Source organism: Etheostoma cragini, chromosome 13, assembly GCF_013103735.1.
Source record: "Etheostoma cragini isolate CJK2018 chromosome 13, CSU_Ecrag_1.0, whole genome shotgun sequence".
NCBI lineage: Eukaryota > Metazoa > Chordata > Actinopteri > Perciformes > Percidae > Etheostoma > Etheostoma cragini.
This window is the reverse complement of record NC_048419.1, coordinates 21,759,119-21,785,491: the sequence shown is the minus strand read 5'-3', so window position 1 is coordinate 21,785,491 and position 26,373 is coordinate 21,759,119. Positions and strand designations below refer to the sequence as shown.

General features: G+C 40.6%; 2 protein-coding genes across 2 annotated transcripts in view; one reads left to right on the top strand and one right to left on the bottom strand.

The window, feature by feature from the left end:
- capn5b (calpain 5b) overlaps positions 1 to 18,303 on the top strand; it is a 36,357-nt gene extending 18,054 nt beyond the window's left edge. The window contains exons 4-13 of the mRNA XM_034889073.1: positions 6,478 to 6,686; positions 7,023 to 7,215; positions 9,623 to 9,816; positions 11,352 to 11,429; positions 12,489 to 12,684; positions 13,493 to 13,615; positions 13,727 to 13,923; positions 14,359 to 14,480; positions 15,034 to 15,170; positions 17,414 to 18,303. Of these exons, the coding sequence (XP_034744964.1) occupies positions 6,478 to 6,686; positions 7,023 to 7,215; positions 9,623 to 9,816; positions 11,352 to 11,429; positions 12,489 to 12,684; positions 13,493 to 13,615; positions 13,727 to 13,923; positions 14,359 to 14,480; positions 15,034 to 15,170; positions 17,414 to 17,596 (1,632 nt within the window). The 3' untranslated portion in view covers positions 17,597 to 18,303. The remainder of the gene's footprint in view (positions 1 to 6,477; positions 6,687 to 7,022; positions 7,216 to 9,622; positions 9,817 to 11,351; positions 11,430 to 12,488; positions 12,685 to 13,492; positions 13,616 to 13,726; positions 13,924 to 14,358; positions 14,481 to 15,033; positions 15,171 to 17,413) is intronic.
- ompb (olfactory marker protein b) lies at positions 2,495 to 3,707 on the bottom strand. Its single transcript, XM_034889079.1, has one exon. The coding sequence runs from the start codon at positions 3,175 to 3,177 to the stop codon at positions 2,704 to 2,706; it is 474 nt and encodes a 157-aa protein (XP_034744970.1). The 5' UTR covers positions 3,178 to 3,707; the 3' UTR covers positions 2,495 to 2,703.
- Positions 18,304 to 26,373: the final 8,070 nt, after the last annotated feature.

Genomic DNA, 26,373 nt, shown 5'->3' with positions numbered 1-26,373 from the left:
CTGGACTACAATAGAGCTGTTTGGAGCAGTTTGTGAACAGTGTTTTCCGTTTGAGATGGTAAGTTCCTTTGGGCTTTTCACCCTTTAAACCTATAACATGCACAAAAAAGATATAAAACACAATAAATGAAAGGAAAAAAGCCCCAAAAACATAATATGAGCACTTTAACTTACTGAGCTAGAGTCAGGAGGTGGTTAGCCTAGCTTTGCATCAAAACTGGCAGAGGGGAAACTTCTTGACTAGCTCTCTCCAAAATGAAAAGGCCTGCCTACCAGCACCTCAAAAGTTAACAACTTGTTAACATGTTTGTTTAATCTGTTCTTTGTGTTGGAATTTTACATTCGGTAGATTAAGGAGGACTATTGTTGACTGCTCTTCAGATCTCTGCATGCTAAATTTACACAGCTAGCTAGACTATCTTTCCAATCTGAGTTTTCTCTCGCACGACTATTTTGCAGCGGCTCTTTGCGGAGCTTAGCGCCGCCCATGACAATTCTGATTGGTTTAAAGAAATGCCAACAAACCAGAACATGTTCTCCTCCCATCCCCGGATGCTATGTGGAGGAGCCAGACCCTCCTTCAGCGGGCTTTAAAGGAGGGTCTGGCAAAGCAAGACTATTGATGTTGTAACTAAATAAGGAAAGGTTCTTTATGAAGCATTGTTGCATCTCCTTACATATTCTTCCTTCTTTATTAATGCTCACTGTCTCTGCAAACTAAAGAGAAAGAAAACCCTTGAGTCTATACCCTACATAACTTAACTTATCTGTCTTCTGTTTCAGACATTTCCTGTCTTGCAATGTAAAAGCAGTGGGAAGCCACAATAAATCCACTATTGCAAGCTTCAGTCCAAAACTAGTGGTGTCATATTAACAACTGTAGTGAGCTTTGGCGTTTTGGGTGTCAGGATTTTTCTGAAATGTTTTTTGGCATCCATCTTGACAGAGGAAACAAAGTGATTACCGAGGTTTAATGGGATTTGAAACAAGATGCCACGGCTTGTTGTAGCGAGACACTTGATTGTGACAGTCTGCTCTGAGAGAATGTTTACATATGGGCATAAAAAAGTGGTAAAAATAAGTAAAAAGCTGCCTGTAAAACCCAGTGTTTCTCTCTCTCTCTCTCTCTCTCTCACTCTCTCTCTCTCCCCCTCCCTCTCTCTCTCTCTCTCTCTCTCTCTTTCTCTCTCCCTCTCTCTCTTTCCCTCTCTCTTTTTTGGCCAAGACATACAAGCATCCGCAGCTTCACTGTGGCCCAGTCTTTTACAGACCACTGACTTTTTCTAGTAAAATAAGTCGGGAAGCAGACAACACCTAACTTCTAACCACTTTTAATGATATCAAACAAAGATACATGTTCTCCGTTAGTCCTATAATGGTAATAAATTGATACTAGCGCAGTTTACTTCCTTGCTTATTGCTGCAATTCATAAAATGCAGAGGAGGAGAAAAGAGCATCTGTCATGACAAAAATCATTTATTCGTGCTTTAGAACGTAATCAATGTGAAACAACAGTAAAATAAGCTTTATTTCTGTCTGTCTGCTGTACAGTGACAAATTCAAGTACAACACATTTGGTCTACAGCCAGCAAACGCTAAGCTATGTTATTATTATGTGTTACGCTTTGGTTCTCTGAGTGAAGACACCACTATATGTATGGAATAAGTAACAGTGAAACTGTTAGTTATACAGGACAGAAGCCAGTTTTCTGAGTTTGTGGTTGAACCTTTCAGTGCTTGGTTTACATTTTTGGACTTTCGATTGAATTGTTTTTCCAGTCTAATTTCTTCATTGTAATTGTCTGTTAAATAGTGTCTTGTCTTGTCTTGATCTCGTGAACCCAATCTCTTGTCCCGTCTAGTGAGCTGGGTGTCTCGTCACACCCTTAATATTTATTCATCAATTTAATTGAGACTCTTGAAAATGTGTAGCATTGGACTCTTTTTTTCTTCTTTTTTTATCAGAGAATGGTTTGATGGTTCAGGTGTCAAGTTAGTTACATGCTTTCAACCAACAACATACAAGTCTAATACCTCCTGACATCTCAGTTATTTTCCCTTCTCTCACACCTCATCTGACAAGCGTCTTCTCATTCACAGTCACAGTTACTGTTTTATCCCCCTGTTGCAGGGTAAAGCAGGGACTCCTCAGGAGGAGAACAGAGCCGGCGGCTGAGAGATGAAATCCACATGCCCCCCTCTCTCTTGTTTGTCAGGGTCACCATGCAAGACGGAGATGGATGAGGCAGCAGGAAGGAACCTGTTCTCTCGTCCACTGGGGAATATACTCAAGCACATACACACAAGTACACACTGTCTCTATCCATTATCTCACATGGGGCTCATTTCTCCCAAACCCGTCAGGGCTGGCTGTTTGTCAAAGAGGAGGAGAGGGTGAAAAACACATTTGCTCAACACAAGCCAAGAAACTGATTCTTGTTCAGACATTGTTTAAAATATTACAGATACACATTTTTGATTTATTCAATTTATTTGTATTTAGCTTTAACTAACATCATAGAATACAAAGAAGCAAGTTATATCTTTTGTAGAGGTTGTCAGATTATGTAATATAGTAGGCTTTCTCTTGTGCTTACACTTAGGACAGATCCAAAAAAGCAAGTTTAACCCAAAATTAACTAAACGCACACAAGCACAGAAGAAGAGTTTGGAGCAAGTAACCTATGTCCAATTACAAAGTCTCAAGTGTCCACTGTGAAGGTGATGGAGCAGTCGACAGTCTCAGGGCTGCAGCCATCTGCAAATGCAAATAGGAAGTACATCACCTTCCTTACCTTAGCCAACTCTGCGATCCTCTCACCAAACTCGTGTGCGTCAGCCTCGTAGCACTGGATGGGCGCGTCGCCCGCCGTCCTCCAGAAAACCCCGACGGGCTCCAGCAGCTGACGTGTCATCAGGTTGGTGAGGTCGGGCGTCCAAAGCTGCGAGGTGGCCGTGACGGTGAGGCGTCCCGTCTGGCCCAGCTGCACCGTCCACCGCGAGAATCGAAGGGACTGTTTGGAGAAGTCCAATCGGTACACGGCCTCGCTGGGAAGCAGCAGGCGTTCACCGTCCTGCCTCTTCTGACCTCGCTGCTGCAGAGACTGTACCCGCAGGCGCATCACCTCCGTTAGTTGCGTGTCCAATCGGAAGGGCAGCTCCAACTCTGTAGACATGCTTGAACGGCAAACTGCAGGCCAAGAGGTCAATACCAACTGCAAGGCTGGATTAGATTGGCAGTCGAAACTAAGCGTCTTCACTTTGTGTCTGTCCTCTTTCTTTGGCCCAGTAACGCTCTCTGTGCTCCTGTGCAGTTTGCATACAGTGGGGGGTGGATCTTACACAGAAATACAGATTAGTTGAGGTGCTAGGCAACAAGATCTAATAACATTTGCAACCACAGCACAAGGTTTGCCCTTAGGGGAGTTCAGTACTGTTTGTCACCCATTTGTGTGTCTTGGGTTTTTGCTCGGCTACAAATCTTTGACTCTAATACTAGACACGAAGTGCTGTATTACCAAACTCCTGGGGGCTTGCATTAGCAAAAACTATCTAGTAAGAGCAAGGTAGCTCCTCTGATGTTGGTGCTGGACTCTATCTGGTGAGGAAGAGGAGGAGGTATTGAGGGGAAAGCCTATTTATTCCCCTTGGTGGGCATTTTGACAGTGGAAGCCAAGTTGCCTTCTGCTTGTGTCTCTGGTCAGTTGTCAGGTCACTTACCTGCCATAGTTCAGTTGCTGCATAGCGACACTTGGCCCAAATGAAAGCTGAGGTAGATTCCTTCTCCACAGAGTCAGATAGTAACAAGGGGTGGGGTGGAGTGCAACAGAGATTGCCTCCCAAGGGATTACAAAATGACTGAGGTTTCTGTGGTGCAGTGCTTTGTTTTGTTTTCTTTCCCCCTCGTCCTCTTTTTAAAGGAGCTGTTGCTGCTTCTCAGAGCCGGTCCTCTGGGGAGGCCAGATTCTCTCCATCAGCAGAGTGTCACCTCCTGTAGAGAGGTTCGACAGGAACTGCTGTTCAGTTAGCACACTTTGACATCTCCAAGGACACCCGCTGGAACACTGTCACTTAATTCACATGTGTGGTGTCGCTCACTGCGTCATTTTCCATTTTTATTGCTTGCCATAACCCTACTGGTAGAGGTTTTACAGGTGCTCTTTTGCAGTCACAGTGGGTTCTTGGGAAAGCAACACTTCATACATTGTAAAGACAAAGACCAAATCAAGCCATTTATTGTTTAATTGAATGGTGCAAAACAGTTTGCATTAATTACTTTTTGGTGTACAGCTGCAACAATTAATCGATTCATCAATTAGTTGTCAACTTTTGAAATAATTGACAACTATTTTGATAATCAATTAGTTGGTTTGAGTAATTTTTTAAGACAGAAGTAAAACATTCTTTGATTCCAGCTTGTTAAATGTGAATATATTCTAGTTTCTCCTCTCCTCTGGACATTTGAGGACGTCTTCTTTGACGTTTGGGAAACACTGAGCCACATTTTTTACCATTTTCTGACGTTTTATAGACCAAAAAACTATTCGATTAATTGGGAAAATTAACAGATTAATCGACTGTGAACATAATTGTTAGTTGCAGCCCTAGTTAGATGCAGAAACAACTATAAGGAGAGCAACTAATAAATAACTGCAAGTTAAATGTTTAACAGTGTCCTAAAGTCTAAACACACAAAGTGTCTGAATATTCAGCACTCAACTGACAACAACAATGAAAAGGAAACAGCAGCCACACATACACCTAGTGTGCTAAACACTTTTAATTCTATGTAAATTGCACAGTGGTATGGAAAAACAACATCAACTTAAACTTGCCCAGTCCTAGTGTTGTCCAAACGCGTATGCCTCAGTGAACATCAAAATAATAGTTAACTGTCACAATGACTAGCTAAGTTAACTATGTTACCTACAACCACATCACAGGGACCAGTCACCTGGCAGGGCGGGCACAGCACTATTGGCATAGCAGGACAGGAGTGACAGCGATTAGAAAAATACATAAATATCACAATATCAGAAAGTCTGTAACCTGTGATGAGGGACAACAAATACAGTAGACACTGCTTCTTTTAAAAGCTGGGAGAGGCAGTTTATTTGTTTGTGTTGTTGGGCAAAGATTCCATAATTTTCTTTCAGCCTATTGTAATTCAAATAGTCAGAGAGAAAACTAGACTTCTGCAAGGTTTTAGTCAATTTAACCATCGTGGTAGACTTTGGCCAATCACAGGTCATTTCAGAAAGAGAGAGCGTTCCTATTGGCAGTTCTGCTAATTCAGTTGAGCGCCACGTTTCTTTGTTGAAGGTTGATAACCGAAGCATAGCCAAAGGCTCAGAGCTGCAGATAAAGGGTAAGGCTAAACTAGGGCTGGGCAATAAAGAGAAAGTCAAATATCATACAATTCTTGACCAAATACCTCAATGTCAATATTGCGACGATAATGTATGGTTGACTATTGGTTCTTTTACAAAATGTTTCAAGAGATTTTTTTAAATATTCTTCAGGAATGATTTATTGACCTAGTGGGTAAAGGTTAATGAGCCTCGAATCACAGTATGTCACTTCCACGGGGCTTTACAAAGACAACATGACGGTCATTCTCATAGAATTGCCCCTATATGTAACATCTGGATAAAATCAATACATGTTTTTTCAATGTTAGTACTCGTACAGGTCACTGTACGAGCCAGCCAGTGCATTGCCCCTGTGGCGTGCTGGCGTGATGGTGGGAGGGGCTGGGCAGAAACATAAATCATGCTTAACAGAAAGGTTACAGGGAGCGCTGCAGCTGGCGGTTAGCTATCAGACATTGATGTTTTCATTTTTAGATAACAGAGATTTTATATAAATATTCTATCTCACGAAGAAAGGACATGACTGAAGACAAAGGAAATGCTTTTAAATCTGAGATTTGAAAGTAGTCTTTCTGAGGTTTCTTTTAATGATAAAGGAGTGCTATTATTTGTTGAGCCATATACGTCCATATCTTTTCTGTTGTTCTGTACATTTCTGTTATACTGGTTTCTGGTTACATTTCTGTTAGCTGTGTATGTTTTGAGATTGTATGTGAATATCTTGTTCGTTTAACTCTCTTGTGAAAGGAACAATTACAGTTAACAAAATGGAGGCTGGGTTATAGGGGTTTCACCGGACCACAGAAAATGCATGTAGCTGAAACACACACACACACACACACACACATAAACACACTACAGTTATTACCTCTCACCCATGTCCTATTACAGTTGGATTTATGACTGAGAGTGCCGAGGTGATAAATTTGTCCCCTAATCCAAAATGCATCAGCAGACATGAGGGTACGCTGTCTCAGCCTGGCAGTCCACTCTACCTTGACATTTTTTATGCTCCATGGACCACCGCCTGTTTTACTGGCTTATCTGCTCTCTGCTCTTCTCCCTCCATCCTCTTCCTCCCCTGCCAATCCTCTCTCTCTCTAGGTTATTCCCGACTGGAAGGAGCAGGAGTGGGATACAGAGAAGCCAGAATCATATGCTGGGATTTTCCACTTTCGCTTCTGGCGCTTTGGTGAGTGGGTGGATGTGGTGATTGATGACCGGCTACCGACGGTGGACAACCAGCTGGTCTACTGCCACTCCAACGACAGCAACGAGTTCTGGAGTGCCCTGGTGGAGAAGGCCTATGCCAAGTTAGTTTCAGTGCCGACAAATATACAGATCCAGTTTTGCAGAAGAAACACTTATAAAAACTGATACGATTTTATTGTTTTGCTAGCTAACGTTATTTTAAATATGTCCATCAAGCTTTCTCGTAATCCAAGGTGATATCTTGTTGACTGTCCTGAACCCTAACATATTACATTTACTATGATATAACAATGAGAAAAGCAGAAGATCCTCAAATTGAAGAAGTTACAACCAGTAAAATAACTAAGACTAATAAATATACTGTATATTTTTTGACAATCAGCTAATCGTTACAGCTCTTAATACACACAACCCGACTCTCCTCCTCTTCCTGTCAGGGTTTATGGCTGCTACGAGGCTTTGGATGGGGGAAACACGGCTGATGCATTGGTAGATTTCACGGGCGGGGTGTCAGAGCCTGTGGACCTGCTGGAGGGTCAGATGGCAACAGACGAAGTGGCCCGAAACCAGCTGTTTGAAAGAGTTCTCAAAGTCCACAACAGAGACGGTCTTATCAGCTGCTCCATCAGGGTGAGCTAAGATCTGCATGGCAGCCTTAACTATAAGTTTCATTCACTGTATGTACACAAGCTGTATTCATTAATTCTGTTGTAAGACTTGGGCAATGTTCGGAGGATTTTTTCCAGGGGCTATTTTTTTGTGATGGCATTTTAAACTCTTACTGTTGACTTTGTGGAGACTCTCACAGCCCAAGTCTTGCTGCAGAGACAGCATCCTCCTTCAGTGCTTAATCTCTGAATAATTTTTTTTCTGCAACCTTCTTCAGTTTTACAAGATTACACGAGGTACACACAAATGTATGATATGTCCATCTCTATTAATTTGTGTGTACCTTTTCCTGTCCAAAATATTTGCACCAGGCCTTGTTGTTATAGGCACTTTTTACAGGGAAGCAGGTGTTCTTATGCCAGGATGATGGTAGATCATAGTGGAAAACCATACTAGACAAAGTCATTTAATGTGTGTGTGTGTGTGTGTGTGTGTGTGTGTGTGTGTGTGTGTGTGTGCGTGTGTGTGTAACGGATAATATTTTCTAGACACGAAAGCACAGCAGTTCCAGGACTTACCTACTGAGTGTTTCCTGTAAACTCATGTCTGCTTGTTAAGAAAAACAAGTGCATGCTGTCTTGTTATGCTGAATTTCACTGTTTGGCCGTTGTTCTTCTGTGTCATGCCAATCTTATTCCCTGGCTTCCTGGTCCAGCAACGGCTAATTCACAATCCCCTATTCTAATTCAGAATCAGGCGTTTTTAAATTAACTGTGTTTTTTTCATATGCATGAGTTTGTACACTGAATAGTCTATTGTTCAACTGCGTAGAGTAATGAGAACTCCAAGAATAGAACCAGTACCATACAAATATGCATTTTCCACTTTTATCCATTGTTATTACTTTAGCTTCTATTTCTCAATCAGAAATTGTAATTTGGGAATGCATGAATTATATGCCAATCCCCTGGGAGACCCTGTTTTTACTGTGGGTTGCTGAGTCACTGATCAAGGAGTCTGATTTCTGTTCTACTATCATTCTTATTTCACCTTTCTTACTTAGGGAAAAAACTGGTCGGAATTAACAGGACAAATAAGCCACAGTGGCGCTGGGATCTTAGTGTCCACCCCCGTAAAAACCTACTTGAACCTGACATGCATAAACTAGAAAAGAGCCCTGTGCTAATGGAGTCCCAAAGATATTTAGGAGATAAAAAGTAAGAGCAACTATTTTGGGCACACCTGGTTCCCATGTTTGTAAAAATTTATTTTATGTAGTTTTTAGGTTTTTGAAATTCTCCATGACTCACAATTGGAGTATGTTAAGAATTGGATTGGCATGAAACTCTCTTTGTTGAATCTTGGCACAAAAGATCATCACCTGCTTTAGAAAATATCTGATTCTTCTCTTCATAAAAAGTTGAAGATACAAGCTTGTGTACATAAAAAGATCGGGGTCGACCTTAACTACGTGTCCGAAGGTGCATTTTGGCAAGAAACATACAATTACAGAGCTTAAAGTTATGTAACATGCGCCACTAACTTGGGGTGAAAGCTAAAGATTTCATAGTTGAGCAAACAATCAAAACAATCAGGAGATTAAATGATTTTACGTTTAGATTCTGGATGAGGTTTCGCATTAAGCTCATCATTACTTGAAAAGAAAAGAAAACACACATACCGCTACAGAAAGTCAGGGACACTGATTCCTGAAAATCACGAAAGCCATCATGTGGGCAGAGATAAAGTGGATACTATAATGTTATCAGAGTGCAAGCGCAGCCTTGGACCTTCCAGGGCTGTACACAGAGATCGTGGGGCCACCTTGATTCCCATTATCTGAGCAGTGGACTCACTCTGGGGATCAGTATCCCTTCTCTCAGCTCCTATTTGCTTCAGGATTACATTCAGTACACATATTGGTCCTGTCTGTCAGTACAACTCTCTGTTTGACATGTTAATCAGGCTTTTCAGAGTAATGTCTGAAAACGCCAAATGCTGTGAACACATAATTATCGGATCACAGTGCCCATTTTCTGATAACGCTGTCTAACGACTCTGCTTTCCTTTCCTTTTACCATCCAAAGCTTTTCATTTACAAATGGCGCATTGCTGAAATTTGAAAGTGTCACATCCCTTTTAATGAAAATCCTCCGGTTTGTGTCGTCTCCCAGTCAAAAAAAAAAATACTAAAAATTGCCTGTACCGAGACTTTTGCAGGCCGTTACAAGGTGCAAAATGGATGCACAATTTTTTTCTGTGAGAGAGCTGCCCAGTAGCCTCAATCCTCAAAAAGATTTATGACATATATGTACTAAAGAAAAGCTATCCCAGACAAACCCTAAAGCTTCCCTCTTATACATTTTGTAGAAATCCACTTAAGAATCTGTTTCCAGTCACTAAACCTCCCTGTTTGGCTTTTTCCAAGGCAACTACAATAGAGGACATGGAGGCACGCCTGGACTGCGGCCTGGTCAAAGGCCACGCCTACGCCGTGACAGATGTACGGAAAGTGCGGCTAGGTCACGGACTGCTAGCCTTCTTCAAATCCGAGAAGTTGCAGATGATTCGCATGAGGAATCCCTGGGGAGAGAAGGAGTGGAGCGGCCCCTGGAGCGACAGGTAGAGTACAACAACACTGCCACCCACATGGATGGATGAAGTACTGCAGCTCATTAAATCATATTTTTCCTCACTGAGCAACCTTCATCCATCCGTCCCAATTTTTGCACAGTGAACTAGTCAGATACATCCAGACAAACTCAAAAATGTATTTGTCTTCTGATATGTGACCTTCTTGTCACCAATTTATCCCAGTTTACTAATTAGATTTTTAAAATGTTGAGGCGCACTAGTCCCCTTGGTCTCTCAAAATGTGACTGGTCTCAAAGAGACTGCGTGTGATGAATGAGCAAACATCAAACGACTCAACAAAGACAAACCCATATAAAATGCCAAAGAAGCCTGCACAATGGGAAAATGTCATTTAGACAATGAAAAATGGAGATGCAATCAAGCTAATGGGCCACAGAGCAAAGACGAATGACTGAAGTCAGCTCTGTTGGAGCGCTACTTGTTTGTAGAGGACAATATCAAACATGCAGTGCAGCTCAGATATCATTTTCCCTGGACCATCCCAAAGCATAAATTGAGCTGACCAAACTTTCAATTTAAACGTGTAGGCAAATCACACACACACACATTTACTTCTGCCATTAAATACTGTAGTGCTTGACCACATTAAAGTGGAGATGTAAATGCGTCCGAAAAAAAGATTGAGGGTGGACAGAGCTATCCGATCTCACTGTTCAAATAGGTGACACAATATTATACCAGATATTAATGTAAACAGGTTAAATTACATCAAGATACAATCTGGACATGAGACACATTTTGAAACAGGGGTCAAAAGGAAGTTAAGTGGCCATTCAATCATGTGGACACAGCTGTTATCTATATATATTGTCCTTTTTAGGGCTATAGATAATGCTAAAATAGAGGTTTCCCCCACAACATCTCTCTTTGTTTTTTTGTGAATCGTTAGCTTCCAGACTGAAACAAACAGGGAGGTGGTAAAGCCTGGTTTATAATGGAGTCTGAATTATTGATAAGGCCGAAAAGAGAGAAAGATGTAATTAAAGAGACGTGAGTCATCTCTCCTCTTTCTCAATCATTCGCTCGCTGTAGTCTCGCTGAATTATTTATTCACGTATTAATTTATAAAAAACTGTTACTGTTAATGGAGTCTGACTGTTGAGACGTGGACGCTTGTCAGTGAATTAGAAACATAGAAACATAAACACAGAGCTAATGCATGCAGTAAAAAGCCTGTTTCCCTGAGCAGTGAATACAGAGCGGACCTTGATGCTTGGGTATGATTCACAGTAACAGTAACATTCAACTGCCTCTTTAACATAATAGTGCCCATCAGGGGTAGACATATGCATCATTTATATATCTGAACTCAATTGTTGCTGATCATTTAAAGTAAAAAAATATGATTATTAGAAGATTCACAGCTTAAGGTCCAACTGATATATATTAATATCCTACTGATCATGAAAAACGTTTTAAAGTATTCATTCTTCACTTGTAGTTTGTCAGATTGATGCTGTTTTTCTACTGTTTGTTTACTGTCACGTCTTTGCTCCCTGCAGTTCGGAGGAGTGGAACAAGGTGAGCAAGAGCGAGAGAGAAAAGTTGGGTGTCACCGTGCAGGACGACGGCGAGTTCTGGTGAGATCTGTAAATGTACTCACAATTTATTTTGTTGTTCCCTTATCTTGAACCCATTTGTTAAGCTGGTGCTGGTATGGTTTAAATTTATTGAGACATATTATGTATAATATATAATACATACTCCTCACCTGAAATGATGCTAGTGCGATATTTAAAAAAAAAAATAGTTGGGTCTCTGTACATTATAGAGAGTGATCTAGACCTACTGTACTCTATCTGTAAAGTGACCTGAGATACTTGTTATGAGTTGACACTATAAATGAAATTGAATTGAATCAAAGGAATAGTTCAACATTTTTGGGAAATGCGCTTTTTTGCTTTAGCCAGCAGCCGGTTAGCTTAGTTGAGCATAAAGACTGCAACCGAAGGAAACCCAAGCTTGCGTTGTCCAAAAGGTAACAAAATTAGGATTATGAAGAACACAAGAAAGTTAAAATAATTAGCAATTCATTAGTAAACTTTAGAGGTGAATTTTGTTACCTTTGGACAGAGCCAGGCTAGCAGCCTCCCACTGTTTCTAGTCTTTTATTCTAATCGGCCGCTGTTGGGAGAAAATTCTAAAGATTCCTTTAAAGAGGATTTTTCACACTATCATGAATAAAGCTGCGGGCCCAGGTACAACTCCGACCTGTGGCCATTTGCTGCATGTCATTCCCTCCCTCTTCTATTTCATGTCTTCAGCTGTCCTGTTGAACAAAGGCCCAAAATGCCCAAAAATTTTCAAAAAAAAGATGATAAAAGCTGTTTTTTAAAAGCCTATATTGTCAACATATGTTTTCTTTTTTAAAGATATTATTTAGGCAGTTTTATACTTAATTTAGCATAGAGATAAAGATTGACAGTGAGGAAATGGGAGAGAGAGTGGAAGATATGCAACCAACATTTAATCTCATTCCACGTCAGCACCGGAAGTCATTGCCTCCCTTTAACATGTAACCCTTTTCTTTGTCCCTGATTTAATTTCATTTTCTATTTGTGTACCTATTAAAGGTCTTCTTCTTTCAAGCTTTTCCCTCTAGTTGATGTCCATTCTCTCCGTTTCCTGCCCTCTTGCAGGATGACGTTTGACGACTTCTGCCAGTACTTCACTGACCTGATCCTGTGCCGCCTCATCAACACCTCCTACCTGAGCATCCACAAAACCTGGGAGGAGGAGGTGATGAGGGGCTCCTGGGTCCACCGCAATGATCCCCTTCGCAACCGGTCCGGAGGCTGCATCAACCACAAGGCTACCTTCCTGCAGAACCCTCAGGTTAGTGGAGGTAGTTTTTGTGTACATACATGCAGCGGTGGAAGCAGTATTCTGACCCTTTACTCCACTACAACATAAAGTCCTGCAAACAGAACATCACTTAAGGAAATGTATCTAAGTATTGTCAGCTGATTGTACTTAAAGTGCATAAGGTAAGTATTATTTGTGCAGTGATACGTTCCCTGTCAGTGTTTTACTATCAAATCTGATGTTTCTGGATTAATATTGCAGATGCATTAATGTGTGTGTTGCATTATACTGCTGTAGATGTCTAAAGTGCTCATTTTAACTCCTTTATATACTATTGGGTAGATCATTCTACAGCAATGCATCATACTCTGTAAGATTATTACGCCGTCCTGTGGGATTCACGTATCTCTAAAAAGTCAACTTTTTAGAAACACAGCCCTGTGTCTTTTTAAAGACTTTATTTAGCTTGACAATTAGGGACATTTTAACACATAAAATAACTACATCCTTGGGTTTATAACAAACATTCAGAATCAACACATCTGGAGATATTTGTTTTTTATTTGACAAGAAGGGGATGAAGAACTGTCATTTAAAGTAACTGAAGCTGACAGACAAATGCAGTAAAAAGTACAGTTTTTACCTCTGAGATGAGGTGGAGTACGTATATAGTATAGCATAGTACAAAGTTGCATAAAATGGAAATAAAGTATAAGTGCCTTGAATCTATACCTAAATAAAGTGCTTGAGTAAATATACTTACCACCACTGCATGTGTGTGTTATATAGAGATGTGTAGCCAGTGTTGGAGTGTGATATGGTGTCCTCCTCTTCCCAGTACGTGTTTGATGTGAAGAAGGTGGAGGACGAGGTGCTGATCTGCTTACAGCAAAAAGAAAAGAGAGCCACACCCAAAGACGGGAAAGGGGAAAACCTCGCCATAGGCTTTGATATTCACCGGGTAGAAACACACACAAATGCCCAAAAGCCTGAACAAAACTTCAACAGTTAATAACCTAATTAATACCTCCGGTGCACATATTTCTTCTATAAAGGTCTTCTCATTCTGCAGGTGGAGCTAAATCGTAAGTACCGTATGCACTCAGCCCAGCAGAAAGTAGCGGGATCCATCTACATCAACTCGCGCTGCGTCTTCCTCAGGAAGGAGTTGCCGGAGGGTCGTTACGTCATCATTCCCACAACCTTTGACCCCAGGCAGCAAGGCGACTTCCTGCTCCGTGTTTTCACCGATGTGCCTTCAGACTGCAAGTAAATCTGATATCTTACCACTGAACACATAGTGTAACTTTTTAAATTTCCAGAATCTACAACCAAAGTAGCTGTAATGAGAGGCATTCCCACTCTCTTGCCTTTCATGTCTTAAGCTGTCCCATAAAAATAAAAAGGCCTAAAATGCCCCAAAAAATCTTCTTAAAAAAAAAAACACATTCAGAAACCTGTCTCACTCAAAACAGCATTGATTTTTTTCACATGTTTGTATGGGTGTGTAAGCACCAGAGACACAAAATAACACCCCAAATATATTTTCATAATATAGGCCCTTTAACATTGTGTTACTGCATACAAATGTATCTTGTACATGAAACAGGTTGAAAGAAGTAATGTAAAACAGATGCCTGAGAAGAAATGTAATATCTTTTGGCTTACTTTTTATAACAATCACGTACACTCGTTCTTTCCCAGAGAGCTGACTCTGGACGAGCCTCCTCAGACATGTTGGACGGGGATGTGTGGCTACCCTCAGCTGGTCACTCAGGTCCATGTACTAAATGCTGATGGTCTGCAGGGACAGGAATCCAATGGGGGTAAGGACCACTACTCATATTGCATTGTATTTCTATGTTGATCAGATTCCTGTATTGTAAAGTGTTGTAAACGCCTGTCAACACCCAGACAGCTTTACTGCCTCAATCCCACAAAGAAAAGACTTCTGAGGAAAGCACGAGGTACCACAGCACCATCTGCTGAAGGCTGATACTCTGGTTATTTATTTAGTTTCAGTCTGCAATATACAGTCTCTCCCCACTCAAAGCTCCTACATGTTGCTCACAAACCTGTAAACCTATGCAGATAAAGATATAGATGTTTAATGTGATTGTATTATCTTCGGCATTATTCTGAAATTGACTCTTGACCTGTTACTAAAAGTTTCTGGTGTGTGACAAAATTTTTATATAACCTACAGAGGAATTGATAATGAAAATTATGATACAGGGGTTTTGAAAATAAACTCTTCACCTAATCAACGCTTATAATCTGATTTAGATTTGCCTGAACAAGCCAGACACAGGCATAGTAATCACAGGGTCTGTTATCAGCACTATATACTGATTAAAAAATCTTTTTTTTCTCCTTCAGCTGTTAATCCGTACGTGATCATCACCTGTGAAGGAGAGAAGGTCCGTTCACCAGTTTATAAGGACACACGGTGCCCAAACTTTGACATCAAAGGCCTGTTCTACCGCAAGAAACCCAAAGAGGGCATCCACATTGAGGTGAGCTGTCACTCTGCAGCCATCCCACTGTGGGACTAAAGCACACGTTTATGACGGCTCCTACTAAAGTGTAGCAGCTCGGATCCTGGTGAATAGTGGCTGTCTGAGACACCTGCACTTTAGTAGAAACGATTACAATTGTCACAAGCATACTTTGTTTAGTTATTTATTTATTGTTTAACAGATGTTGCAAAAGGTTAAAACCATAGAAACAAAATGGATACAAATGACATTTAGCTAAAAAACAAATGGTAATTATTGTTATTTGTCATGATCTCCATCTCCGGAGCGGCCGGGAGTGAGGTGGAGGGACAGTCAGACCCAGTGGCACAGGTCAGCAGACCAACTAAGCCCCCTGTTTTTTCTGTAACCAACGTAGCATGACAGCACGGTAACCAGCGGACAGCTGGCTTGGTAGCTAGTTTGCTAACTCCGCTGTTTAATCCAATTGCAAAGCCCCATAACTTTGTTTTTAATGTTTATTGATTTTAAGTACTTCCCAATACTGCCTTATTTTGTAAATGAACCGGTACACAAGTTGTAGTTGCCATAGCATCTGTGTTTGACCAATCGCAAATGTCCAGCCCTGCAAACTACACTACCAAAGTTCCTGAACTTTTCAAAAGCCCTAACTCAGACCAGGGCACGTATTACACCTGCAAATATCCTTAGTTCCTCTCGCCAAAATGCAGGTTGAGTTCCTGAGTTCCTCCCAGGGGAAAGTTCCTGTGGTGGAAGTGTCTTTATATAACTATAGGCTGTCTTTGTCCCAGCATTGCAGCAAAATAAGTTTTCATTCACAGTTGTACACTTTTAATTTGTATTTTTGTTAGAACTTAAAAACAATATTTCTCACCTGCCTTTATTATCTGTGTGTGTGTGTGTGTGTGTGTGTGTGTGTGTGTGTGTGTGTGTGTGTGTGTGTGTGTGTGTGTGTGTGTGTGTGTGTGTGTGTGTGTGTGTGTGTAATAAATGATAACATTTTCTAAAAACCAATGCACAGCAGTTTATCAAACAAATCCTGGACTTACCTGCTGAGTGTTTCTTGTAAACTCATGTCTGCTTGTTAAGAAAAACAAGTGCATGCTGTCTTGTTATGCAGAATTTCACTGTTTGGCCATCTCCTCTGTGTCATGCCATGCATGAGAGAGAGTGGAACTGTTAAGGTAATTTGCTGAACATCCATTACAATCAATTACTGGCTCAATACCAGGCAATATGAACGTGTTAGCCAGTGTACTTATTATGTACTTAATCCAACCTGTGAAATTGCATGACTTGTATCCCGGTGAAGGAAAGAAGAGGTGTGCATCTGCTGCTCTGTAGACAAGCTGGGCGTGTAATTAGGGATGCACCAATCTAACTTTTTCTCCATTGATATTGATACCCAGACTCCCCAGGGAAAATGGATACTGATTCTATCCACTAGTTTTCTCCAAATTTTTATAAATCTGTTAACCTCTGTGTCAAACTGATTAAGATGTGTGTGAGCCAAAGCGAGGCTGTAACTGCAGCCTGAAATGACTTACTTCCCTGCATACTACATACTACATGTATTTACCAAATCTCTTAACCCTTGTGTGGCTTTGATTTTTCCCCAGAACTAAACTGTGCTCATCATAATAAAACATGTAATCTGTCCATGCAAAATTTTGAAACAACCTAACGAAGATGTGTAATCTTCTGGTTTCACATTAAAGGCCCGCCACTGCCTACTCATTAAAATGCATTTATTGCAGATGCAGAAAGACTTAGACTTAGACTTCTCTTTACTAAAACTGTATTTGATGTGGATTGGTGGCGTGTGGCTGATACATGATCTGATAAAAAATATCAACATCGATCCGATGAATTGTGTCAGTGCAACCCTATGATCCTAATCCCTTTGAAGTTCAAACTGAACTCTTCCATTTTGTTTAATTTTATTTTATCGTTCTGCACTTCTCTATTTTTAGACTTTTATGTTCTATAAATCAAATATAAAGTGTTATACACGTTTATTTCCTTTAAAGTATGCTTTATTATGTTTTACTTATTGCTTTACTTTAGAACTCCTGTACATCAGCAGTTCTTCTTATTCTTCATTCTTTCTCTTTGAGCTTCTTCTACCTTCTATTAAGATTTAATTTCTGTTCCTTTTTTGTGACTGCTTATTGCCTTTTGTCTTTTCTCTCTTCTCTTTTTCTGCTTGCCCCCTCTTTACGCTTGCGGATCTCTGCCTTCCTCCCACGAGCGGCCAACAGATCTACAACAAGAACATAATTGTGGACACCTTCCTGGGACAGGTGATCCTGTTCAGTGATCCCAACGAGCGCCAGGAACAGCACACGCTTCACCTCCGCGACAAAGGCAACCGCCAGGACAGCGACCTCCCGGGCACGCTCACTGTGCGCCTCATCACCTCGACCGCGCTTACTAACATCTGATGCGATCCTTTATATAATTATGAAGAGTAACAATCAAGGTGGTGTTCAATCATGTCCACCGTTGTCTGCCATTGATCCTCCAACCATGGCGGTAACTCACTGTGTCTGTTTTTTTCTTCTGTCTCCGATTATTTCCCTATTTCCTATCGCTTCTGCATTTAAATTCAGCTTTGGATCAAAAGTGTCCATTGACAATGTTTGGGGTTTGCATTTAACCTTCCTGTTGTCCTCGGGTCAAATTTGACCCCTTTAAAAAATGTCTATATCTGAAATATGGGTTTCTTTTAAACCAAAGAACCCCAAAAAATGGATTGGATTCCATAAAACGCTCTTTGCATTAATTAATCACTTTCATTTCTGACTAAACTCATCTGTACGTTCCTGTGATTTTAACTATTAGTTAAAATAATTCATAATTTCTGCTTTTGTAACTCAAATATTAGGTATAATTCTATATAAAGGAGTGTTATTGACCATGAATTCCAAAAAGTACTGTAAACCTAGTGGTAGTAAGGTGTAATTAGTGAAAAAAAACAAAAAGTCTGACATTTTTGTCTTTTTTTGACCCAGGAGGACAACACAACGGTTATTAACTTTGAACACATTCCTGCCAAAATTGTCCCAATATTTAATGTTTAGTAGTTAAGTAGTTTTCATTGCAGGTTTTGTAGCCAGAATCTCTATCAATAACTAAGGTACAGTTGAACGGATTTCTTTCTACATATTGTTATATTCAAACTCACAAACAGACACACATGCAGACATGTCTGCACTCTCCATGCATGTGCCAATGTTTCCAAGGGCTATGCATTGCCTTAAGCTTGAGTCTGTCTCTCCACCTTGGGGAGGCGGGGGGGTAATGTCAAATACTCTTCTCCATTTGCTGTTCTCAGCGTTAGTGCAGCCTCCATTAATGTTCCTGCTTTTTTCTCATAGTTGGTTTGGTTTCTATCTCCTATATATTAACATAATGTATACTCTTTTATATCTGTGGATAATCTCCCCACCCAGACACCTCAAAGTCTTCACCAGTTTGCCAGTGCTTTGGTGAGCATGCAGCACTGTCTGTCACTTTTTACTGTGGACTTTACAAAGTAAAGCCAACAGCAGCTATTCTCTCCCTCTTCTTAACTGAGAGCTTTTCTGTGTTGTTCTGTGAGCGTGCTCATGTGTAAAATCTTGCCTCCCGTCGTCCATCACTAGAACCATTTCAAACTCCCCGAGACGCTTTCTGCCGGTTGCTATGGATGATCTCAAAACTGCATGGCTTGAAAAAAAACTTTTCGCCTGTGCTGCACATTTCTCCGGTCGTAGCTTAGCAGCCGGTGCTTTTGATAGTGCTACCCTTCCTCTTTGATGCCCCGTCATGTGTACACCTTCCCAGTCCAGTGGAGTGCAAAGATTCACCCTGACATAATCAAGTGCTTTATGGGACCAAAGATGAGCCTCCGTTCTCTAAGTCCCTTTCGGACTGCCCTGGCCCAGCCTGGCCTGGCTTGGCCTGGACTGGCCTGGCCAAAGCCTAGCTACAAACCACCACCCCCTGTGCCACATCATCTCTTAACGGCAACACCACTGCCTGACGCTTCTTCTGACTTGAGTATTTCGGCCCAGGCAAAAGACTCATGCCGCGTGACCCTGAGAGATAGCGGCTGTGCTTATGCTGTTGGCACAGACAGGTGTGTGTGTGTGTGTGTGTGTGTGTGTGTGTGTGTGTGTGTGTGTGTGTGTGTGTGTGTGTGCGCGTGTGCGTGCGCGCGCGTGCGTGTGTGTGCGTGCGTGCGTGCGTGCATGCGCATGTTTGTTTTCAAGGGTGAATGAATGTATCTGTTAATCCACGTTTTACCTGGAAGAAAACTATTTGAGGAAAGGTGTGAACTGAAAGGAAAAAAGCCCTTTAGAGGAAAACACACCTTGCACTTTATTTAATTTTAAAGGGGCAAAAAGGACCCTTTATTGATGAAAGAAAAAGTAGAGCAAGCAGAGAAGGCGTCCTGCCAAACAACCTCTGCCATCACCTTGGTCCTGGCTTTGCCTCCACAGCAGAAAAACAACATGGGACTTTAGATGACCTGTTTAGTGGTTTTAGAAGGATTTCAGACGGCTTACTGAACTAACAATGGTACAGTGTAATCTATCTCTGATGAACTATGGCATTTCTTGATCATGTGGCCATCCAGTTTAACCTTTTTGTGAAAGAAAGCCCACACAGAAAATCACAACAGTTTTTTCCCCCCAAAAGTGCAATATTATTGCAGAGAGTTTTCATTCCAAATTTTATTGACTTATGGGTATGTCTTAGTTCTTTTTTTTCATAATAACAAAGTGTAAGTTGCAATCATTATCATGACATTTCCTTTGAATGTAAAACTAACAGTAAGTGGACTAATCTCAGTCAAACTATCAAGTCCGTTTTCCTGATTTTTCAGCGCCTTTTTCCATTACTTGAACTGTCACACATGGCATATAATTGATCACACTCCTTTGTGTACAGCATCTTTATAAATGTGTCTTGCATGGGTTACTTTCCAGTATGTTCATAGCCTTGTAGTGTACTGGTCAAATGTTACTATATATACTTATTCTTTCTTTACTCTCAAAAGTCTTGGAAATTCTAGTTTTGTAGAGCAGTCAGCATGTCTAACACTAATGCACCTCATGTCAGTCTGATCATATCAACAGGTTTGAAACAGTTATGTCTTGTACTCTAATACAGTGATGCATTCATAATGCCTCTAGCATCAATGAACATTAGCAGCAGTTGTTGACTTCTATTTAGGTGCTATTTATCTTCTCTGTGCTCTTATATATTGTTTTGGACAGAAAACAAGCGTTATTAACATAACAAGACAGAATTTAGAAATGGTAGTGCCAAGCAGTGTAAGATTGGACGTGTGAGCATGTGCCTGGATAGCTGCTTGTTCTTATTTACAGACCAGGTGGGAAAAGAGAGAAACCCTTCTCCCTCTCTCATTTAGTACCGTTGAAGTGTCTTTGCAAGGCACTGAATTCCTCACTGCACCAGTGGAGCCTCAGAAGGGCTAGCTATTGTACAGCTTCAAGGTGTGACTTTACGTATCTGCGTGCCAAAAGGAGTAGGCTTGCTACCTGGTTTTGGTGAAATTTACAGTACACGACCAGGCGGTGACATGAGTCCAAGTCTGTGCCCCTCACGTTTTACTGTTACAATCGAGTCACATAGCTAAGCGTCCGATTTTCAAACAACAAAAGAAATATCAGTTAATCTTTGAAAATCTGGAAGGTGGTTTCACAAGATTTACTGTTGATCTAATGGAATTTTTACCTCTTTGCAACATCTGAATTTTTTTTTTGCCTCTTAGCCTCTCCAGCATTTGTGAAACAAAGTTTAAATATAGTTTTCAACCACAGCAGCACTTAAAAATGTGCTATTATTATACTGTAAGTGTGCTGTCAGTGTAGTTAACTAAGCCTTTTTCATTTTGTCATCTTGTTTGGCTGACATACGGTGCTGACAAGATGTGATTTCAAATGTTGCAATAGCATTATGAGAGCCATTCATAAAGTGTAACTGTAATGCTGTATTTTTATTGCCTAATCACAATTTAGCTTAGCAAGAAACTGACATCACACAAATATTGAGAAAACTGCATAATGATCATTGCACAAAATTTTAAGTTACTAATAAATTAATTAATCTCAGATTTCTATCCAACAATATTGTTGAAATAAAATGGAAATATCACCACATTTCCACTATTTCCCATTATAGTTTTTATGTCAGTTTCCTCTGGCAATCACACTGATGATAAAATTGTATTTTTGTCTTAATTTGGCACAGTGTGAACCAAACCTTTCCCCTTATACATGTCTGTATTGATGTTACTATCTTTCATTTTAAATGTATATAATATATAAGATTTATCTTTTACTAAATAATGCTGATGATGCTAAGCTCTGTGATTCACAAGTAAAGGTTTTACAATTGGGGCAAATATTAATGCTAGGTGAAACTGGTATCAGTATTGTAACAGACACACATTTGAACCCTGATTTGGCACACAGCTTTAACCAAACCATGTTGTGTTAACATGGACATCTAAAAAAAATTACAGTCTGGTTTGCTGTTTAATATTACAGAGTTTCTCTTGGACTGATTCCAGTATTTTACATGTACAGTTTTTGGGGCCCGAGACCAGTTGTTTCATTTTGTGTCTCCCTGTTTTTGTTTTTTTAATAATTTGTAAGGATGTACAGGCACAGACATAAAACAGCTAGCACATAGCCTGACAGATTTGAATTATGGGAGTATTTGGGGCTTCAGAGTCACAGTGTCACTCGCAATCCTACAGTAATAGTAAGAGTAAAGAGTCGAAATAACGGTGTGTCAAGCTCAATGTGAAATCTTATCAAACACATGTGCCACAGCAGTGCCAAAAGATGAACGGCTTATTGGAAAGGGATGCTTTTGTAAAGACTATGTGACTGTTGGACAAATGTAAAACAAATAAGTTATCCTATTCTTTTGATTATTTTTTTTCAACTTTTTTTTTTCTCCACTATGTGTCCCCTTTTGTTTTTCGTCTTTGTCATGAAGTGATTCTCATTGAGTTGATATGGTTACTTGTAATTGTTGAACTTTGTGATTCTTTGCCAAAAGTGTTATGGCTTTCACTGTTAACCACGGACACACACACACACACACACACACACACACAGACACACAGACATATATACACACAAACACTCCAGCTATTAGACTAACAAGGCTTGGTTGGAGTGTACGGACCTTGACTCGGTTTTCTGTAAAATTTTTCTGCACGGCCATGCCAAAGCAGGTTTTGAGAAAAAGAAACCATCAGAATGAACTGCTTACAGCGCCGGTTACTTTTGTACAAATCCAAAAAACAATGCCAGTGCATGTAGCAAAACTGCTTAAAATCTGCTCGCACCATTACGAATCACAGAATATATATATATATTTTTGTTTTTGGCAGAGTGTTGTCAAACATAATCCGCTGTTGCTACTTTGATAAACATACTGTGTGAAGTAGAAGGCCTATGTTGCACACTTGCATGCATTAAAACAGTACCCAGTTTTATATTTTGTGTTCAGTAACCTGCAGTATACAGTATGGAGATAAAAGTAGCAGCAACCTGACCAGTTGTGATCAGTTATTATTATCGGATCCATGTTTTGATGGATGTTAGACAAAATATTCAAGACATTTATTTTAAGAGGATGATGTTCTTGCTCACAACCTCTAGTGATCAGCAAGAATAAAAAATGTAAATCATCAACTAATTCCATGCCCCAAGATTATTGGGGCACGACTTTGGGTTATTCCTTTCACTGCGCCGGCATCTGCAAGAGTTAGTGTTATGCTAAAGCTGGCCTCCCTTTTCTAAGAGATTTGGGAGAAATACATGATGTGAGAACATAGCCTGTCAACCATTAGAGCAAAAAGTTAGACATTTTGTTAAATATACTACTTTGTGTTCTTGCTAAGAGCTATATGAGAAGACCGATCCCACTCGTGTCTGAACAGCAAATATGAATCTACCCCCATCACAAGGTTGGCTTTGCTTAATTTAGCACAAAGACGGGAAACAGCAGAAGCTAGTTAAGTTTCCATCCACTTGTCAATCAAATGATCTGAAGTTTGGTAAAAAAAAACTGATACGAATAAATCTGGTGAAAGGGTGTTTCCATCCAACGGCTTCAAAGCGAATAAAAACCTGTGCGTAATGACGTCACTTACTGTTTTGCGATCAAATTTGTATATCACATTTTAAGGTGTTTATATTCATTTTCACGCTAAATCGCACAACATTCAAGGAAACATTTGCGAGCATCAACATTTTCGCCGTCTACCAACACGTGACCAATATTGCACGAGTTGTAGTGCCAACTGATACCGACATATCAAGCTATGATAAGACAACAACGCTGCTATTAACACATTGCTATGACGATGCAGATGCAACTTGCCTTTTATTTTCCCTCCGGCACCGCTGCGAGACAACTCTTCTTTGAGACATGTCCCTGTTTAAGCGCCTCCCATACTCCGGAAGACATTCCACTGCTTGTTGTAACCTTTGTCAACCATTTCCATTTCCTTTTCGAGTTCCCAGATAAATTAAGTCAAAAAGTCTCTCATCTCCTCGTCCTTCCATTTCCATATGTCTTTGTTGACGCCCGTCATGTGTGCAAACAGAGCGAACAAAAAAGAAATGATGTGTCATCAGATTTTTAAAGGTGCAATAATGTGGATTTTATTACATTTGGACAGAGGCAGACTGGCTGTTTCTAACTGTTTCTAGTCTTTGTACCAAGCAAGTTTCTTGGCGTTGGCTTCATAGTTACTACACAGATATAAGTGGTATCACTCTTTGCTACTTATTAATTGTCAAGAGAGCGAATAAGCTCATTTCCCATACTTGTTTTTTTAAACAGGGCAATGTGATTATGCCACTGCCTGAGGGCAGAGTTCACTTTATGTAAAGCTTGGAACAATCCTGAAGACACAACAATTGTTTCCACTAATTTGTAGTCTTTGACCGTCAGGAAGGAGCTTAAAACTTTACGAGTGAGTGAATACGCTACACAACACCCGGTCCAAATTGTTCTGATCAATCGTCACCACCAAAATCATATTAACTATCAGCTCAGCAGTCATAAAGTGATTCCAAGGCCCATAGGAGTTTGAGGTATAACATTATTTAGTTTGAGATGTGACAGGCTGTGTTATTACATTGATTTTTTAGCTAAAGAGAAAAGGGTACTTTACTAGTAATAAGGTAGGCCAAATTAAATTATGTGTTATTTAATGCCGAAAGGGGATTTTTTGTGATTATTCAAAAGGCTTTTCCCCCTGTTTTTCAACAATGACTTTATGGCAGTTGAGTTATGCTTGCCTGTTAATCTTATAGCCTTGTCAACTTGGATACTGCTGCATGTGTCTAACGCTACAAGACATTGGTTCCAAAAAAAGTGCACCAGGTACCGTATTCAATTTGACTCTTGTAGTACCAGGTCGCCGGATACCTTTTTTAACTGAGGTCAAGTCCACACAAGGATTGAGCTTGTAATTCTTCTTGTATTTTTCTGCTGATGTTTATTAACTGGAGACTGGAATACCTACTGCATGGTGACACTTCTTGAAGATGCTACGGTCTTTATAACAAGTATCTTTTAACAGTATTTTATATAATCTTGTTAATTTTATATATACACTTTACCTTGCGTTCCAAACTGGTATGTTTACTGATAGCTAGGTTTCAGAGAACTGTGCTGTATGTTATGTACTGTGTGCTTGTTTGTGTGTTCTTTTCAGCCTGACCTTTCCTTTTTCTTTTTCGATACGTGTTTGTTGACTTTGGTTCTCGGTTACACTGTGGTTATTTTATAGCTAGGTTTCAGAGAACTGTTTGGCTGTTTACAGACAAATCTCAGAAATCTAAAATTATTATTTTTTCTTTTGTATTTAATGTCAACTTGTGGCATGACTTTTAAATAAAACAGTAAAACCTAAATGCGGTTTGTCATCATTTTATTAGATTAGGGCCTGAGCACCGACGTCAGTTTTAATGGTGAAAGTTGGTGAAAGTCCTAATCGATGGGATTATTATTATTTTTAACACTGACAACATCGGGGGCAAAGCCGCTATTGAAATCCAAATGTTCATTATTAGGACCCGAGCATGAAAGTGCCAGCGGCTCAACGTTCTCCTGGCCAGCGGGCTCTATAGCATCCCAAAACTAACGCCATGGTGCAGAGACAGCAGGCCGTTGTGAGCTTGATGATTTAATACCATAAAATCATACAAACAAAAGGAGTCCTGAATACAGCCGGCAAAGTAATCCAAAATGCAGTGGAAGTCAAAAATAGGAATCACAGGGACAGGAACACATGATGAAACAATGATCTGATGCTAAACAAAGACAACACAAAAACTAAATACAGGTAACAAGGTGATCAAGGGACAGGTGACACAAGGGCTCAGGAACAATACACAAAGGTGGGAAAAACGCAAGGCAGGACGTTAAACCAGACATGACAAGGGAGTCTTCACTGTTACGGTGGGGGGTGAGGTGAGGACCCAAAAGCAACAGGCAGCAGGCCGGAGGGAGCTTCACTAAAGCGTTTATTGAAAATGCAACAAAAGGAAAAAAAAAGGCAAAACAAGAGTTCCAAAAAACCAAAAACCGGCACGGGGGATGACAGGACCTACTCACAGGGAAGGCAGTAGCGCAGGCAACAAAACGTAGACTGGGGAAACTCACAGGCAAGAGGACTCGACGTGGACAGCAACAGCAAACAATGATCAAGCACTGGACAAAGGGAACACAGAGGTTAAATACACAAGGTAACGGGGTAATGGGAAACAGGTGAGACATCAGGTGAATCACATTAGGGCGGGGCAGGGCAATCAGACAAACAAAGTAAAGCTAGACAAGACAAGACAAGACAGGAAGCCGACTTCACAATAAAACAGGAAGTGAAACACACAGACGCTTACCGGGGGACGGAACAGGACACAGCACACAGGACCTGGGAAAACACTGAGACATTCACAAGGAGGCAGAAACGGGAAAACAAACCCAACAAAAACCCCAAACCACAACAGTACCCCCCCCCAAAGACAGATTCCAGATGTCAAACAAAAACCCCAAAACGGAACAGAAAACAACCCGGAGAGGGCGAACCACAGACAGGGGAGAGGGGGACCAAGGGCCAGGGGACCTAGGACACAGGGAAGCAGGGGCAAAAGGTACCAGGGACAGAAGAACATGG

Bases quoted from the DNA above. Each gene is read 5' to 3' on its own strand.
- ompb (XM_034889079.1), bottom strand. From the start codon at position 3,177: ATGTCTACAGAGTTGGAGCTGCCCTTCCGATTGGACACGCAACTAACG.